The sequence below is a fragment of the Podarcis raffonei genome, chromosome 3 (genome assembly GCF_027172205.1).
Source record: "Podarcis raffonei isolate rPodRaf1 chromosome 3, rPodRaf1.pri, whole genome shotgun sequence".
Taxonomy (NCBI): domain Eukaryota; kingdom Metazoa; phylum Chordata; class Lepidosauria; order Squamata; family Lacertidae; genus Podarcis; species Podarcis raffonei.
Window position 1 is genome coordinate 88,140,544 of NC_070604.1, and position 19,215 is coordinate 88,159,758.

General features: G+C 42.2%; 1 protein-coding gene across 1 annotated transcript in view; it reads right to left on the reverse strand.

Moving 5' to 3' along the window:
• Window positions 1-14,805, reverse strand: part of KCNK5 (potassium two pore domain channel subfamily K member 5) — a 35,812-nt gene extending 21,007 nt beyond the window's left edge. Inside the window, exons 1-2 of the mRNA XM_053382932.1 lie at window positions 14,435-14,805; window positions 13,864-14,111 (exon numbers count right to left, since the gene is read on the reverse strand). Coding sequence (XP_053238907.1) covers window positions 13,864-14,049 — 186 coding nt within the window. The 5' untranslated portion in view covers window positions 14,050-14,111; window positions 14,435-14,805. The remainder of the gene's footprint in view (window positions 1-13,863; window positions 14,112-14,434) is intronic.
• Between the last annotated feature and the right edge of the window lie 4,410 nt (window positions 14,806-19,215).

Genomic DNA, 19,215 nt, shown 5'->3' on the forward strand with positions numbered 1-19,215 from the left:
AGCCTGCTGTCAGAAAACCGAACAATTTGGTGTGGGCAGATTTCTTCAGTACAGAATTCTATTTAAAGTGTTAAAGCATATTATAAAATCTGCACAAAATCAAAATATTTAAATGAACTACCATTAAAATGTGGCTATCCCAGTGTCGCATTTGTCAGAGTACAACTTAAAACCCTAATTGATGTGGCCTGATTTGCATGGACCATGGTTTAGAATTATGTGCAAACCAAGCCCAGTGCCTTAACTATAGCTTATTAACTATGGTTCATTAGTGGAGATAAGCCATGGATATTTGTTGGCTTACTGAACTTAACTATGATTTAACATTATGTCCAAACATGGGGACTTCCTTAGCTATGCTTTAAGTGTGATTTGACAATCGAAATTGCCCACCAAGCAGAGACACTACGCAAGAGCAGCTGTAAAGCAAAATTGCTCTCAGTGCTAAGCCATCGTCACTGCCAACTCTGCCTGGTAACAATATCAGTATCCCTACCAATGTGGCTTTTGTTTCACAGCTGCAACATGCATAGGAGAGGAAAACTTAAAAGGGACCTTTTTGAATTATTTTCTTAGTCCGTGTTTGCACTGTTGAAAGATTGCACTGTTGAAAGATTGCAACTAAATGCAGCTTTATTACATGCCTCTTTAACCTGTAGGGAAGGGTTTCAAGTCATGTTTATGTGCCAGATACCTGCTGTTCAAGGTTTCAAAAACAATTCACACAGGTAGCAGCAGACACAATAATCATGTCACACTTTCACTGACCTAGGTGAACTAGGATGCCAGTGTGTGCATTAAGCAAGGATGTGCTTTGTGGTCTTTAACTCTCCCTAAATTTTCTATAAAGCACAGCTGGGGAAATAAAGCCAATAAACATTGCAGCAGCAAAGTGGGGCAAGTAAAAGGGTTAAGAAACTGTGTACTGCTAAGAACTCCAGGTATTTCTTTGATAGGAGAAGGTGGGGAATTAACCATTGACAAGAGCAAATGAAGCACTCAAGAGAAAATTTCCACACCTCCTCTCTAGCAGCTGGCCAATGGGAAGGGGTACTGTGATCCAGTGAGCAAGAGCAGGGTACCTCAATGGCTTTCAGGAGAGCAAGGAGAGGAAAGTGGGGGGAGGAAACAAGTCAATGAATAACAAAACAGACCTAGGATTGGTTGGTTGGTTGAACGGTTTGTGGCTTAAGCGTGGCTTGTTTCACAAATTCTGAGTTAATAAAACCATAGTTTGACTTGGTGTGATATATGCGGCCTGTGTATCAGGATGAGAAGTACAAATGATGCCTGTGCTCCTAGATACAAAATTTATTTATAGTTAATCCCCAAAAGCTCAAACACAAGGAAAACATAGACACTGCTTCAAGACAAGAAGCTTGGAGTTCAGTTGCCTAAAAGAGAATTCACAGCCTTCAAAACCATAGAAGTATAACAAAAAAATGGACACCAGTATTGATAACTTCTGTTGAAATAGTGTGATCTTAAATCAAAGTCAAATACAAAAGAATATTACATCTTGTTTTCCCTGCAGAGTTTTGCAAACATCTACTAGCTCAATTATCAGCAGATAGATATTTGTTCTTCTGAAAAATGATAGCTTGGTTTTTCAAGACAGATGGCAAATGAAGTTTTGCAGAATTCTGTGATGTTTATACGCGGTGCATGGAAAATTACAGAAGAGTAATTGACCAAACACAGCATGTCTGCCTGAGGACAGGACTCCTCCCAAGACACAAGCACACACTTTCATTGCTTCAGTGTTCCCCTTGGCACGGAGAACAAGGATTCAGTATTTTAGAGAAAATGGAAAAATATCCTGGGAAATCAGAACCACTGTTGTGGCAAGACAACCTTCTTTTTTGTGGGATGTTATTTTAAAAGAAGAATCTTTCCCCGCGTGTCAGCCCTTTTCTACTATACGTACTTCAAAACACTGTGATGACCCCAAACTGGCGAATTCAAAGTACAAAAATGATTTGGCTTTAAAACAGCAAGATGGCTCACTTTATAGAGCTAAGCCCCCGTCCCGTCTGAAATTGCCACACTCTTAGTATCTTATCAACAGATAAAATTCAAGCGGTGAAAGTATTTAACAGAAATGAGAAAACACTCTAAACAGCCACATCAAGGGCCTATTGGTTGAAAGGCAATGTATACTGCTATAAAATGTAAATATAAATAAAAAGGCACAGTCAATACTCATGCAAGCTAACATATTTCAAAGTAAGTTAACCTGATGTGCCAAACAAACCCCACACAGGCAGCTGCAGGTTTCTGTTCCTGAAAGCTCTGGAATCTTATTGAATTCTTAAGAACAACAACAATGGACCGCAATTTCGATTGTTGTTCCTCCTAAAAAATTACCTAAAGCTACCATCCTGTGCACACTTACTTGGGCAAGCCATATTGACCCCAGCAGTATTTACTTCCCAGTTTAGACTACAAGTATCTAAAGCAAAGCTGGCTAGCCTGTGACCCTCTAGATGTTGCTGGACAACAACTCCCATAATCCCTGATCATTGGCGATGAGGTTGGTGGGAGATGAAATGAAACAGCATATGGAAAAACATAGGATGCCCACCCACTAAACTAGACCTCACACCGAAACTAGACACACTCCCACTCAAAGAGAGGAGGTATCTGACTCACATGCTCCGCTGTTGACTCCACTTGTAGGTACAATACACTGAATCTACAAAATCTTTATTTTCAGCTGGAAACAGCAAGTTCCTCATTTCATAGTGAGTTTCCATCTAGTTGTCCTACATGTAAACCAAACAAAATCCAAGAGAACATCCACCCCATATAATTAAAAAAGGAGAAGCAGCTAAACAAACTATCCAAGGGTGAGTATTGCCAAACCAGTAACTGGTTACTGTGTCATGAAACAGCAATTTAGATAACTATTTTAGAGGAGTCATTAATTGTAGTTAAAGAGACATGTTCAGTCAACACAGATGGTTTAAGAAACAGCATGGATAACTGGAAAAAATCTCTTCACCCCCCCAATGTACTGTAATCTGCTTTTGATTCTGCACAACAAGCACACTGTCTTATAGTGCAAAGAATCTGGAGTTGTAACACCAGTTGTATTGCATGGGTGATACAGCTTTAGTTCACATGTGAACCTTTACATGCAAATTGTATCTCATTTTCAGTTTGTGTCTCTTTTCGGGTTGCATCCTATTATCTGCTTCCACTGGTTCCTCATTTTTAATCCTTAACTGCAAGGCTTTTCAGTTCTCAAGAGTGGGATATTAAACTTTATAAACAAACAATAAAACTCAGTAGCATCATCCCAGTTCTTTCCCAACACTGCTCCAGAGGATTTTGCAGTTGCGGGTGGTAGCAAGAAGCACACCCAATTCTGCACAGCTGGTCTTCAAACTTGCTGGATCACGTATGTGTGTATTTCATACGCGGATATGTGTACCCAAGTAGAAAAAGTGAGGTTCTGTTTTAAGGCTGCTGAAGGAGGTAGAGAGAGATGCCTCCTTGCGTACTTTCACTTTAATGGCACAAGACCCTGAAAATGCCAGCATATTCCATATGTAAGTTCCATATTCAGGAACTTACATTTTTCAAAAGCTTAACTAAGGCACAAAATAGAGCCTTTATTATCAAACTTCGGTTATCCAAGTCCACATAAAAGACAGGGCCTTATCTGGCCCCACTCTGATGTGGTCAGGAGGACTGCCAGCAATAGAGGATTAGTGGTAGCACTGAATTGCTCCCTAAAGCTTTGGTGTGCTCCATATAGCCCAAATCAGACCTAATGCATAGTATTCTCATTGAGAGAAACTTCTGCTAATTAAAGCATGAGATGTTCTCCTCTTCATTCCCCTGGGAGTTTAGATAAAATGAAGCTGAATGAGAAGAAATAAAAAGCTGCTTGGACATTTAACAGTGCTTTACAAATGAGTCATGTGCTGCTCTCAGTTTAATGTGGTTAATAGCCCTAAATTGAATTATGTTAATTTAATATAATTTAAATACAGATTAATGTTGAGGCTTTGACACATAACTTGCATTAAAAGTGCAAAGGTTTGTCTAAACTGCATTTGGATACCAAGGTGTAACTTATGGGAAAACGGAACAAGTTTGTTTCATTATAATTAGTAGGACAATCAGTCTTACAGTACAAGCTAATGATATCTACTCAAATGGAAGTCGTGTGGAATTCAATAAGGCTTAGGGCTTATAAACATCCACCTCCAGAAAACCAGAATTGACATTTGCTCTGGTTTAGCTGTACAGAGTGGTTTTCCCAAGGGAAGCGCAGGGCTAAATAAATAAATAAATGCATGCTTGGAGTGTTAAAGTATGGACTTCTGCTTGGAAAGAGTGAGGCAAAAGGCAAGTGAGGATGAGCCCTTAGTCTCAGGTAAGTGGGGCTAGAACTTAACTCATACAAATCTGTTATTTGTCAGTTAGGAGGTTTTACTCTGTTCTGTCTGGAAAGAGGATATACTATTTCAAGGATGTAGCTTGAGTTCTAACTGCCATTTTCCTAATTTATTTGAATTTCAATATTTGGGGGGGGGGGTTGCAAAGAATGCTATTTAAGGTCTGGCTCTGTGTAAAATAAACCTACTTCCTGTGCTGTCATGGGTTCTAGTAACAAAATAACTACGGAAGGCAAGAAAAAGGAAAGGGGGGTTTCCGTCTGTGGTTCTTCAGAAAAGGTAACATGTAACCAGCTACAAGTCTTGATATGATTGCTACAGAAACTTTTTGAAATGCTGTTATTGTTCTTACAAAGACACAAACAGGCTAGTCAAATGACATATTATGTAAATTCCTTCCAGTAGCAGCTTAGAGACCAACTAAGTTTGTTATTGGTATGAGCTTTCATGTGAATGCACACTTCTTCAGATACACGCGAAAAGCTCATGAAAGCACAATACTACAATACTGTCTTATTTATTTTATAGTACAGTACATTGATTACTGCTTTCATTTTATGGATCAATGGTCTCGTTGGATAGTAAAATTCATGTTAAATTGCTGTTTTTAAAAGTCTGGAACAGATTAATCCGTTTTGCATTACTTTCTATGGGAAAGCGCACCTTGGTTTTGGAACGCTTTGGTTTTGGAATGGACTTCCAGAATGGATTAAGCTTGAGAACCAAGGTACCACTGTACAGAAAGCCCTAGAAAGTGTTTCAGTGTACTATTAGAACCAAGCCTTACAGTGACAAGTGAGCTTTGCAATTTCTTTACATTAAAATAAACACAAAGACTGCATATGCACAAGGACTGTGCCACTGTGATACTGTACCTTAATGCAATCACATCCTCTAGTTAGTAGCATACCACTAACCCCATGGTGGAGTGCAGTATTGAACAGTCTTGCTTTTAGCGCCGGGTTGTGCCTGCAGGATATACTTCTGCACTCAGAACTTCAGGCTTCACGGAAATTGTTGCTGCTTTGTGGTTGGGCTTCATATGACAGGCCTAGCTGCACGTGCTGATAAGCCATTCAAAGAACTAACATGATCTGCTCTTACTAAGATCTGTATTAGATGCAAGCAGCTAAGATAGGCAAACGTGCCCTTGAAAAATATGACCAGGAGGACGCATTTTGCTGGAAGCAGCAAATTTCTACTAATTGCTCTCTTTTCTCCCTGTCCTCAGTTTCTGTAGCTTTTACATCTGCTTAGTACAAAAATAAATAAATATTATCCCTCCCCACCTCAACAGTGCAGGAAACGGCTGTCTCAAACTTCTTTCTTTTAGCCAATTTTGTATTTTCAGGAACCACTGAAAATGTAACACCCTTCTTTTGAAACAAGTGCAGCTGCAAGCGCTGTTGCATCATAAAGCCTGAAACTGGATCGACTCAATGATGTGTGGGCCAGAAAAAAGAGAGCAGCTGTTGGGACTTCTGTCCAAGTAAGCAGCTGTCCATACTGGAGGAGGTCTGGATATGCATTCTTAAGATGTCTGTAAAATGGAAGCTTGGCTACTCCCTAAACATTTCATGTTACTACTACTATTACATGATTGACCTTAGCTGTACATCTCAATTGGAGAAAATATGTAACACTGCTGCATATATTCAGAGGTGGATTTAGGGGAGCACGACCAGTTTGCCCACACTGGGGGCAGAGCTGAGAGGGCGCCGCAACAGTGACTTATAGAATGTATGTTGAGAGGCGGTATGTGCACGCGACCAATTTTTGGCATTGCACAGGATGCCACTGAAATTTGCAAGTCTAAGTCTGCCACTGATACATTTCGGGGGGGGGGCATTAAGTAAAATTGTAACTATGTGTCAAAGTCTTTCTGGAAGTTTTGACAAAATAGCTAAGTCCAGGAGTTCGTGAGCTTGCTAGTTCTGGATGAGGCTGCATTCCCTCTGAAAGAATGGCTACATAGCTTTCAGGTCCTCTTGAATCAATCTTTGTCATTGTAGGACCAAGCAACCTCTTTGGCAAGGACCACCTACCATCAACTTAGGCTGGTACACCAAGTATGTCCTTTCCTAAAGAGGGCTAGCTTGGCCACCATGATCCATGCATTGGTATCCTCACAACTGCACAACTATGATGTGCTTTCTGGGGGGCTTCCCTTCAGACTGGTCTGGAAGCTGCTGCAGGATACTGCAGTGAAGTTGTTAAATGCAGCACATAATTACATCTGCATTGAGGAAACTGCTCTGGCTGCCTATTCGGTACTGGGCTATCTTCAGTGTGTTGTTACTAATACCTAACTAATACCAAGGCATTATTACTGAACAACTTGGGACGAGATTAAAGCAGATTTCAGGTAAATGAATTAAGTAAATAATGGATTGCATAGTGCAAACGGCAGAAATAGTGGTTCTCTCAGGCGTTGTCCTAGAACTGAAGATATCTCAGTAGTTCTTTCCAAGTTTCAGGAGGAGTTAATGTTGCTTCAATTCCACCAAGAGTGTACAAGATACTTACACATTTACTTGGATATAGATGTTGTGCTTCCTCTTCTTCTTGTTCTTTCTTATGTCTTTTTTAAAGTACCCAGAAGCAAATCAAGGGTGGGGTAAGAGACCGCTCTGGCGAAGATAGCATCCTGTTCTTTGTAAGAAGCCACAAACTTGTTGTTCACATTTAGGTTTATCTAGGCTTCCTGCAGCTGCTTCTTCCCACCCCCACCCCTTATCCAACTGGGACAATCAATGGTATGTATCTTGAAAGGTCATGATAGCCATTGTCCTTAACTCACTGTCTGAAATATAACTGGCTCAGCTCTTGGCCAATCTGCTTTAGTGTATGTCAGACAGAAGTTGGAGTGAGGGTATCAAAATAGTAGAAATGTAAAATGTAATATGGCTAGCCCTACAGACCTCTACATATGTAGGCTTTCCACTGAATATATCTACACACCATGCATGAAAAGGGACTTATACTAGTCATGGGGTTGAGAGACAGAGCTTATCCAGACAATGAAGTCATGCTGCTACTCCATCCTTTTGGAGATAAGTCCTGCAACTCTTAATTCAAAGACAAGTTTTCATTATATAATCAATAAAAACAAAAGATGCCAGGAGTCATCTTGCTGACTTCCACTCTTTTTTTAAAAAGCTGGATGAATTGTGCTCCCATGTATGATAGGGGAAGCAGTCGCACTCCAAGGAATAGCAAATTAGTTTCACAGCAAATTCTGTATTCATCTTAATTTACTTCAGCCCTTACACCCCTCCTTGTAGGCAGGATCTTGGATGTTCCGGTCCTAAATGGCATATGCATTTAGGAAATAAGATGCCCATGGCATTTGCTGAGCTACATAGAATACTGCAAACTGCCCTGTGATCCTTGGATGAATGGCAGTATATGCATTTTAATAATTATAATAATTTTGACAGCACTCCAAATTGCAATGGCTCACTTGCTGAGGGAAAAAATCTCATTTGCTCAACAACAATATAAATGCTTATTGAGATGTGGCGAAAAGAAAGCCATTCTACAGCTTCTTGCTATAAATGAAGGTGGAAACATTCCTTCCTCAAAGCAAGTATGGCAGGAGCTGGGACACTTTGGCCCTCCAAATGTTGTTGGATTACAACTTCCATCATTCTTGACCATTGGCCATGCAAACTGGGACTGATAGGAGCTGTAGTCTAACAATATCTTGAAGGCCACAGGTTAAATACTGTTATTGGGAGTGTGGTGTGCCTGCTCCTCTCTTCTTCCTCCATCAGCAACAATGCAGATGTTAACATCTGTTTAATTGACATAGCAATATAACATGTAATCAAGTTCTTGTTGAAAAATAAATTGGTACGTGACAAACGCTATAGAAAGAAAGGCGGAGGGGAGGGGGGAGAAAGAGGAAGACAAGAGGTGCACAATTTCTAATTTGTGCAAGACACAGAACCAAGGAAATGATGCAACAAGCTACCCATGTTTCTGTGACTCAGTGGTTGTTCATAACATGAGTAGGGTGATTTGCTTTAGTGGCACCTCAAGGGTCTGTGTCTGGAAATATGGAACCCAAAATTTTCCAGCGACGACAGAAGTCTACACAGGAAGGCATTGGGGTGCATCCTCAACTTCCTGTAACTGTTTTTACTCCAGGGAAGAAAGCACTTTGCTTCCATTTTTTTGAAAATAGGGTCTTGTCCCATTTAGTTATTAATACTAGTTTGGCAGTTATGCCAGGAAGGAAGAAAACCTGCTCTCAGCCAATTCCACTTTCCCAAGTTCTTAATAATTATCCAGGAAATAAAAATTCACAAGTGTCTCAGCTGTTTCACTCACCAAAGTGTGTAAACAGTTACTGGCTACTTATTTTTTAATGTTTGGAAGTATAACTCCTATTGGACACATGCTATGATTCTTGGCTAAACAATTTTACACAATAGGGTAACAGGGACCTCTCCAATGCATCTTTGAACAACAACAAAGTAAAAAAAAAATGGCAAGCAAACAAAATTAAATGCAGGATCTGCATCTGAGTTCCAAGCTGATCAACTCCATCAAGATTTAACACACCCAATTAAGCCATTTTGCATTTATAATGATTTTTTACAATCATATTTTTTATGGCAGCCTCTCACTTCAGTTTCACAAGTCAAAGTCATGTCAATACAAGAGGAATCAGAGGCTGAGAATTTTCAGCTGTTTCAGAGGGAATAACTACAAAGGCTGAAGAGTATATTGCCAAAATACATAGGTCTTCTCTCAAATCTTCAGGATTAACAGATCCATTATGGCCTACGTTTTTGTGTCTACCTCCTCAGACATATGAACTACTATAATCAGTTGGAAGATGTGCGAGTATAGGAACGAGGGGCATTGCAAGAAAAAGGACATGAAATACAAAGGGGTAGATTTTGTGATTGCAGTACTGATGTGAAATGTAACAAATTATTTTGTTAAATTTCTGCTGCATGTATTTAGTGTTGAGCATATATTGCTTGATTGTAATAAAACCTCTAAGCAGTTAAGGGGTAGGGTAGCATTAATGCTAAGCTTTGAAATAGCAGTTCACACATCACCAGTTAGTATAGACTTGCCCTTCCTTGTAACAACATATGAGCTTTTTAAAAATTCTCAGCAAACTTACTTCAGAGTAACCCTCAGTGAACCCAATGGGAACAGAAGGTTCAGTTACTACAGTACAATGCAATGAATTTATGTGCGCTACCATATACATGATTTGCATCACCCATTCTTACAACTTCCTACCAATCCTCTCCAGCCAGTCCCTGATACAGGGGTAAATATCAGACGTAATAGAAGCTATGGTTTCCCACTATGCGAATGTGTATCCAGTTTGCACCTTTACCCCCTCTTCTCCCTTTCTGGGTGTGCCTCTGAGTTGGAGAAAAACTTTTGCTTGCTTTTTTTTTTAAACAAACCAGAGTTCCTCACTATGTCTGAATTCATGGAACTGTGGATTGTTTGTTTAGTGAAAATAAGCCAGAATTAAATCATGATTGCAGATCCTGGTTTGTTCTAACAAACGTAAAACTTTAGTCAGGACATAACAGAGAACTGTGGTTAGTATAAAACTGATCTCCTGATGGGTGAAAAGGGGAAGTAAGCACAATGTTCACTGTGGTTTATTCATAAGTGAAGACCGTTAAGACTGAATTAGGCCTATGTGTGTTCTAAATCATAATCCCAGAGCTGGTTCAAGCTTCTGCCTAAGGCAAAGGAAGAGATGGCACTCCCTATTCCATGTACAGAAGCTGGCTGGACTGGCATTTGAATTTTGCTTCAATGTTGGTGATGGAGTTACACCTGAGAGGCTAGCTTAGTGTGCAGGGCTCTGCCCTCCAACACCATGCTGCCAGTTTCAGAGTTGGCTGCTTCACTGTGCTCAGTGATAGAGCCAGCGCTGCACATTCACGGGTCAGCAGTAATCCACACTTCTCACTACTTCCATCCTAGCCCATGGAGTAGCACTTTGTGCAGCATGGCAGCATGATGGATGCTGCAATGTCAGCAGAAGAGGTAGAGTCAGGTCACAAGAGAAGTGACAAATATCCCCCTAAACTGGGTATTTTATCTCAGTTGCATCCTCAGCAATGAAGAACACACATACATAGCCAGACCCTACTCATGTTTACTTAGATGTCAGCTTACTCCCAACTAAATGCATGTAAGATTGCAGCCTATGAACATTTAGTAACTTTGCACAATTTCAAATTAAAACATGAAGAGCCCTAACTAAAAACAGGATACAAGAAATAGAAACCTGACATGAGACTTCACTGTAATAGAGTGGAGAGAAACAGATAACAGTACATACAGGACAGAGTACGGTTGGGGAAAACCAAAGGCAAGTGGAAATCAATGAAGGGATTCAAGCATGGGCACAACATGAGCAAAAGGGGAAGGAGATAGATGTACCAGCAGCATTTCTGAATTCTGCTGAAGAAGAACTTTGAAAAAGAAAGAGGAAGTTCTAGCCCCTTGAACAGGAAGCCTCCGAAACTTTTACTTATAGGAACATGTAGCAATGATTGTGCAAGATCAAGAAGCATATTCTGTGTGCAACATCTTATACATGGAAGGCGAATGATCATAGCTTTACAGTGTTATAAAATTTGGTGACAATGACCCCTCAGGCAAAATACTGAGAAATTATTTAGCTCAACAACTACACAAAACCCATTTCCAATGAAAAGGAAGGTAAATGCCAACAGGTTTTTTTGAATTTCCATCCCATGCTGAAGAGGTACTTTTCACGTTGTTGTTGTTTTTAAATAAACTTGATTGATTTTCCTCTAAAGCCAAGCAACTAGTTCCTCTGAAAACTAGCCATGACTAGCTCAGTTCACATTACGGAATGTTATCCCAGTGAATCCAGTGGTCAGAATATTTTCATTTTGACTTCAATAAAAGCAATGCTATATGATAACAATGAGTGAATTTATTGTAAGCCCATCCATCCTTTTTTCAAATTGGAAAACTGGATTCATTCCATGTATGCCCCAAAACAAGTGAAAACAGATAGACAGACATGCAGCCCGGGCTGTATAAATTTATTGACCCTTATTGCATAACCCTCTACAGTTATATTAACTTCAAAGTGATGAAGCACAGGAGGAATAAGATATATACCAATGACCCTTTCCATGGAAGCCCTGCACACAGGCTTTTCACCTCCCCACAATTGGCTTGGGGGTGTCTGTGTCAGAAGAACCTCCAGAACAGTGCAGAAGGGTGGAATCATTCCATCTGACAAACCTTCTGCTTGTGCAGATGGAACGCTTGTAATAGTGCACGTTTAATTCCACCCACAAACACTAAGAACATAAAGAAGAGCCCTGGTGAATTTCCTACCAATCAGCATCATCAGATAACCCTGGGTTCTTGTATTAGGAGGAAGGCTAGAAATACTTCTCTGTCTTCACACCATTATATACCTCTATCATGTGCCCCCTTCTGTACCATTTCGTCAGATGTTGCAACCTTTCCACATAGGACGAATGTCTCCAGGCCCTTGAGCATTTCCGTTGCCCTTTTCAACTTCAGCAGCAGATGAAAGTGCTATGAATACGCCAGAAGAACAAGCTTTTCTAAACACACACACACACACCACAGAATGCCTGTACCTTCCTGTATTTCATGACATTTTGGCCTCCCTCTTTTATAATTTTCCAGCTATACCTGTATATGTAATACATACATACATGCTAGTTATTATAACATCATCAATGCACACGGTGCTTTACAGGGTACAAAAAGGGTCAGGTACCTGCCCTGAGGGGTTTACAGTTACAGGAGCTTTCAAAACTGACAGTGTTTCATGCATAGGACAGACAAAAGCTGGTCTACAAAAGCTTATGCTGCAATAAAGACTAGCCTTCAGAGGTGCTGCAAGACTCTGTTCCAGAATCAGTAACATGTCCACTGCTACATACTACTAGAAGTTCAGTGAGGATTCAGCCTAAATGATATTTTATACAGCTGCAACAAGAATCCTGCAGTTCTTTATTTTACTGTCTGGCCTCACACTCTGTGCAAGCCAGAGCTTAACAAAAGTGCAAGGCAAACTTTCCACATAATGGAGCTTATGAAGCATATAAGAAGAGACAGGCAAACAAAGAAAAGGATCAAGGGCAGGAACTATTCAGCATCATCCTTTGTTTCCGGATCTCATGTGGCTCAATCAATGGGGCTCCTGCAAGTTGAGCTCTTTGAGGACTGGAATCTTTCTATTCACATTCAGATCTACCAGAGTATCCATACTGAGCTGATAATGAGAAAACATTCTAGAGAAGCTAGAAGTTGCAGGAAGGAATATTTCCCAGTGAATTAATTTAAACAGACGTTCACCTTTGAACTTTCAGGAGGAAAACACTCATGCACCCACACACAACTCAGTTATCCAGATGCAAAGCATGAAACAGGTGTTTTGCTTATTACTATACAAGCCTTGCCATTCAAATATTGAAAGAAAACTTAAAACTGCACAATGTTTCAAGGACACATCACAAAGTTTCCCCCTCTCTCCCTGTTTGCACTTGCTTTCTTTTTATAATCTCTTCCGTGCTTTTCACCTGCTCACAGGCTTAAAAGTTGTACTGATAACATCTGCACAACATTTGAAAAAGAGGAAACGAGAAACTAAGCACCTGCTGCTGACATAAAACAGTACAAAACTGTGCTGGGCCTGCCGCTTAGAAAAGTCACAATAACAGCCACCGGCAACGTATGACTGAGGAGGAGTTTACAGAGCGGAAAGAGTGTGACAAACCAATTGAGTCTGAGCACTCTGGGGAAAGTCCAGTTCTTAAACGCTGCTTAACAGATAAACGCCTTTGTATGTCGAGAGGGTACAGTGAGAGGGCTCGGAAAGGGTGGGGAGAATGAAATAAAAAGACTGCTGTTACAAGTGAGCTTCGCGTTGAATGCCACATTTAGTGTGTGTGTCCCCCCCTTCAAAGAACGATTTGTTCTGCAAACACATACTTGTACTCCCAACCTCGGATCGCTCCTGGTGTTCATCTACTGTACTTTGAATTTGGTTCATGCATTGTTAGGTTTGTGCAATTTAGGGAGGGAAGAGGTGCAGGGTTTGAAACGCACCGACAGAGCTAAACAATAACCCATGCTTTCATTCAAAGGGTTGGCTCCTTCCCCCAGGAGGAAGACAATGATGTCCCCCGTGTAAGGGGGGGGGCTCTCTGTGTGTAGGGATGGGTGGTATTTCCCCTTTTTATTTCGTGTGCGCTCATGTCCTCAGGTGCCATTTGCTTAGGCTTATAATACAGTACTCTTTGAAGTCCTCCGCTTTGGAAGCCTCCAACGTGACCGCAGGTTCACAGAAGGTGGACAAGCCGCCACACTCCAGCCCAGCCCAGCGACTTCTCCATCGGATTTCTTTCTGAAGAGCAGCTTTTTCCCCCGCTCCCAAACTCACCTGCAGGATCTTGTCCAGCCCTTCCTGGCCCAGGCAGGGGAAATCCTTGAGGAGTTGCGTTTTCTTGTCCTTGTAGCTCTTCGTCGCTTGCTTCCAGTAAGGCTGCTCCAAGACTTCGAAAATCGCTGCTCCGATGGACAGGTAGAAGATGATCGCCGACGTGAGCAGGGGACCCCTGTCGACCATGGCGGCGCCCAGTGGGGGACGCTCAGCGACAGCGAAAAGGAGAGGCGGCCGCCGGGATGTGCCTGGCGAGGGAAGCGGAGAGCAGACCTGAGCTCCCTCTGGAGAGAATGCGAGGGACTCTCGCGCGCTGCCTTGCCTTAGCCTGCCCGCCTCTGCTCCCCACCCCTTCCTCCTCCCCGAAGCCCCTCTTTTTATTTGCCTCTCACTTCATTCTGCTCTCCTCCCACCGTCTCCTCCTCCTCCTCCTCCTCGTCGCTTCCCCCCACCGAACCATCCGTTCTTCCGACGGTCCTCCTTTCTCTGCCTGCGTCTCTTTCGCTGTTTGAATTTGGTGCCCTTCTGCTCCCCCACTCCTCTCAACCAGCGGCGCATGCGGAGCCGTTACCGGTTGGCCGGTGGCGGCGGCGGCGGCTCCGTTCTCCCGCCTCAGAGACGGAGGCAGCGGGGAAGCCTCATTCAGCCCGCCTGTGTCCCATGTGGCGCGCGGACTCCGTGTCCCGGCGCGTTCCGTGGCAGTGGCGGTGGCAGCAGCGGAGAGAGGGCGCCGTGGTCGCCACGCCGCGTGCGCCAACAGCCGTCTCTTTCTCAGCTTCTCCCAGCCCGCTCTCTCAGCACAGAGTGGCCCCGGCCCGCCCTGAGAAAAGCTATTTAGGAGCGGAGCGCCCGCCCTGCGCGGTGCCAGCTCGTGGAATGGTCAGAGCTAGCTGCTGCTGCCACCGCCTGGGCGGGGTGAGCTGCGCTCCTCGGCAGTTAAGCGAGGTGCTTGCTTGCTCTTACGTTGACCTGGGTGGGAGCCTACGTCAAGTGTGTGTGTGTCTGTGTGTGTCTGTGTGTGTGTGTGTCTGTCTGCCTGCCTGTCTGTCTGTCTTTCACTCTCACATTCCCGCCCTCCGAGGGCTGAAGGAAGGCTCAGCACTGGCAAAAAAAAAAAAAAAGGAAAAAAAAGGGGATTTAAAAGTTCAAAAGAGTAGCCACGTTCGTTATCTCAGATAAAATGATCACTCTGGAGCTGAAGCTCATCCGTATGCTTTACGCAGTGCTGGAAAAGGAATAATGATGATGATGAATAAAATAATAAAATAAAATAAAATAAAATTGTATAACATCCTTTATCCACAGATCTCAGGGCATAAAAATACAAGATAAAAACACAAAAAGTAGTGGCCAGGCCTGCTTCCCTTGGCAGCAGTGCGTTTTGGTGGGGGCCTCCATGCTGCACCCCAGTCCTTGCCCCACCACCAAGTGACAGACGGCTATCTCCCTCCCTTTCTTTCCCCTTTTCCTCTCAAGGAGCTCAGGGCAGTGTACATGGTTCACATTATCCTCCCACAACCCTGTGAGGTAGGTGAGGCTGGGAGGCCGTGGCCAGTTTAAGGTCACCCAGTGAGCTAATGCCGGTCGCCCAGATCAGAGTCCATTGCTAACCACTGCACCATGCTGGCTGCCAAATAATAATAATGGTGGGTGAGGTTGCCTTCCTCTAAGCATGAGTGGGTTGACTTTGCCCTGGTGCAGCTTCCCAAAGAGAGAGTCCAATCACCTATGGCTGCTTGCTCACCCTCTGTCTCTAGTGGGTGGGTGACAGGCATGTTGCATCAGTGCAACTGATACCCAAAGATTCTGCTTCCCCAGCATCTCTTACAAATTCAATGGTGGCTGGTGCTCATTGAGACTGGTGGCATGGGTGTCGTCAGGATTTATGTTAAGGGGGACAGGCATCATGTTAGGGAGGGCAGAACCTCAGTTAGTTAAGTATTTTTATTGATTTACCCGTTTTAGGGGGGCAGCTGCCCCCTGCCCCCTCCCTTGGCTATGCTCATGACTGGTGGGATAGAAGGCAGGGGTGCCAGTAGGAGGTTGAACTAGAGCCAATGACAGGCAGAAACCACTGGTCCCCATTTTTGTCCCCAACCTCCTCCTTGGTGACTTCTAAAATTTCAACACTGGGATGAAGGAGGGGGAAGCTGTCAGTCAGTGCCACCCCCCTAGACTGGGTGTCAGTACAGTTGTGGCAGAAAACTCTCAGGTCCACGCACAGCTTTCCAAGTGTCCCTAGAAATATTGTCAACCCAAGCGTGCTTTGGCAGTTGAGTCAGTGCTGAAGCAACAGAAGGCTACAATCCTTTTCACACTTAACATGTTAGCAAGTCCCATAAATTTAGTTATTTGTACCCTTTGGGGGAGCTTTGAGGCTGGCTCATTTCAAGACTCCGTGATGGCATATTTTCCAAGGCTACCCATTGAGCTTCGTAGATGGCACAGATTTGAACCCAGATGGTCTTGTTCCAAATTAAGCACTTCTGCATAAACACAAATTAGAACAGCATGTAAGTATATCTTTAGCATGTCTGGATGGTAACCTGAATGTGTTAAGAGATAATGAGTAGAAAATGAACCTTCAAATCACAGTATCTATAGTCCAAAACGGTTTTGTTTCTTGGTCTAAAATCTCTCACACAAATTATTTTTGTCCCCCTCCCACAGGTCATAATAAAAATAACAAGCATATCTAGAGTAATATTTTCTCACTTAACATTTGGAGGTAAGCATATTTTCTCAAAGAACAAAACATGCTTGCTTTTTCTACCTCCGTTTTTCAGAGGGTGATCATATTAGTTTGCAGCAGCAAAACAAACTGAGTCTTGTGGCACTTTTAAGGGCTAACCAGTTTTATTTTGGCAAAAGCTTCCATGGGCTAGAGACCACTTCATCCGATGTATCATGAAATGCATCTCTTTAACCTCAATGACTACAGTTAAGGTTTGGTGGGTAGTCCCGCCCCCCCAGGCATGGGCTCAGTCCTGTCAATGATTTCCCCACACTTACTTTGTAAATGTTTTACTAGGTACACCCTGGGTGGAAAGTAAAAGATTAGCATTCTCACCCCAATATGTGAGGTCTCACACATTTAAGGATAAAAGAAAGTTATAAAGAGTTGCAGGCCTTACTGCTTCTCACCATCACAGACAGCTTCATGTTTGCCTTTGGAAGTCAGCTATGTCCTGCTGGTCCTCATTGTGGAGATACAGCAGTTAAAGTTACAAGAACAATATTTCCCCATTGCCATCCCTAAAGCAAGACCTAGGCTCCCATCCTATACCAATTTACCTGGGAGTATGCCCCATTAAACACATAATTACTTCTGAAATACACATTTATAGCATGTGGCTAAGCTGTGTTGCAAAGTTTTTACTTTTTGCATTTGTCATTTGAGGAGGTGATTGTTTAACACCCACCACACTTTATTGTGTAGTAGTATTTGCTGAAAACAACTTCTTTGGAGCACAGTACCTGATCCCAGACAAAATCACCACAGGAAGGATGCATTCTGGTTACTAGGGGGGAAGATGGAATTACAAAGATTCCATGGACTACTAGAATATAAGACAGAAGCAGGGCAAGTGCACTAAAGAGGAGGGGGAAAACTCGTTAGGACCCCAGGGATTCCTATCCCCCAGTGTCCAAACAAATCAATTATCAATCAGCGGTTTAACTTCACTAACGGGAAAAGCACTGACAGGCATGACCAGCCAGAATGACTCATTTCATAGGCATTGCTTAGAAGGGTATCTGCACATTTTGATTCATAACTTTCTTTCCCCTGCTTGTGGGCAACAGTGAAGAGTTTCATGGCTGCATGGACCCAATGGAACTGGGACTACTGCTGTAGAAAATACTGATCTGGATGGACTAATGATCTGACTTGGTATAAAACAGTTTTCTTCTTTTTCTAATGGGACGTACTCCCATGTGCATGGGATAGAAGCCTCAGTCAGAAACTGACAAGTAGCATGGGAAAATATTTTCATTTTCTTTGAACTATTCTTTTGTCTGTATGTTTGTCTGCATTCATTGTAAGGGACCGCCACATAAATACTGGCATTGCATGTAGAAGATTGTGCGTACTTAATAGTGTGCAAGTGAGAAACTCTTGTCGGTGGTTTTCTGTGACACATTTAGAAACCAGCCTTTATCCACAGTTTACATAAGAACTAAAGTACAAAGCAGACAGCGCAGAAGGATCTTGCAAAATGATATCACCAGGAAATAAACTGACTGATGAAATCAGTACTGATAACCATAAAGTAATGCAACAACTACTGAAAAACAGTTCTAGCTAGAGTGTTAGGCTTACATTAGCCGTTAGCCAGTCAGGAATGAAGTGGATTTAAGTGAGATTGTTCACTCACTACAGCAGCAGGAGGGACCTAACATGCCTGGAATATGCTTTCCTGCACAGATCCTTTTTGTCTGTTACTCCATAAACTGGCACATTGGTTGCACTAAAAATTTCTATAAATAAAAAATAATAATAAGTGGTGGATATGATCCAAAACTACAGTTAATTTTATTTATCCTTGGTGGAATTATGATAAGGTAAGTTATATTGGAAGGAAGCTGTTTTTGTGATTAGTGCAGTGATTGGCTGTGACTTTTCATTTAATCAATTGCTAGGGTATTGGAAAGACTTTTTGTGTCAGGAGCATTATGATTTGTGGTAGAATTTTTAACTGCAGTTAAAATCTTAATAGCTCCTACATAGTATGATTCAAACCCACCAACTTAGAGAATGGGTTTCAAAGACTTGTGACTTTGCCTTAATGGCTACATTGCCTAAATATGTCCACCCGTGTGATTGTAAATGTTGATGTGAGCCAAACTAAACTGACAGAATATTGAACAGAGATACCACAACGTTTCTTGTATTTTTGTGGAGCTTGGAGCTTAATTTTGTGTAGATTATCTTAGCGTATTTGAACTTCCAGTATTTCACAATTATTAATGCATTTCATCACAAGATATAAAACTTTCATTACGCACTGAGGAAAAGGTATTAGGTTGCGCCCACTTACTTCATTGTGAGTATTCTGAAATAGCTGGGTTGTGGATTGCATAAAACTTACATATCCTTAACACTTGACACTGGCTTTCCCATGACCTTTATGACTCAGCCCCAATTGGAGTTGGTTGTTCCCACCCATCCGGAAGTTTCGAGGATGGAAGAAATAAACTGTTATAGGTGTGCTCTTCCTGAAGATGGGCATTAACCGAGACTGTTGGCATTTGAACAAAATCTGTGCTACAAAACATGAAGACCCTTTTTTCTGTGCTAAAACATTACTCGCCATAGCACAACCTTTGAATTTTAGGGTGTGTTTTTTAAGC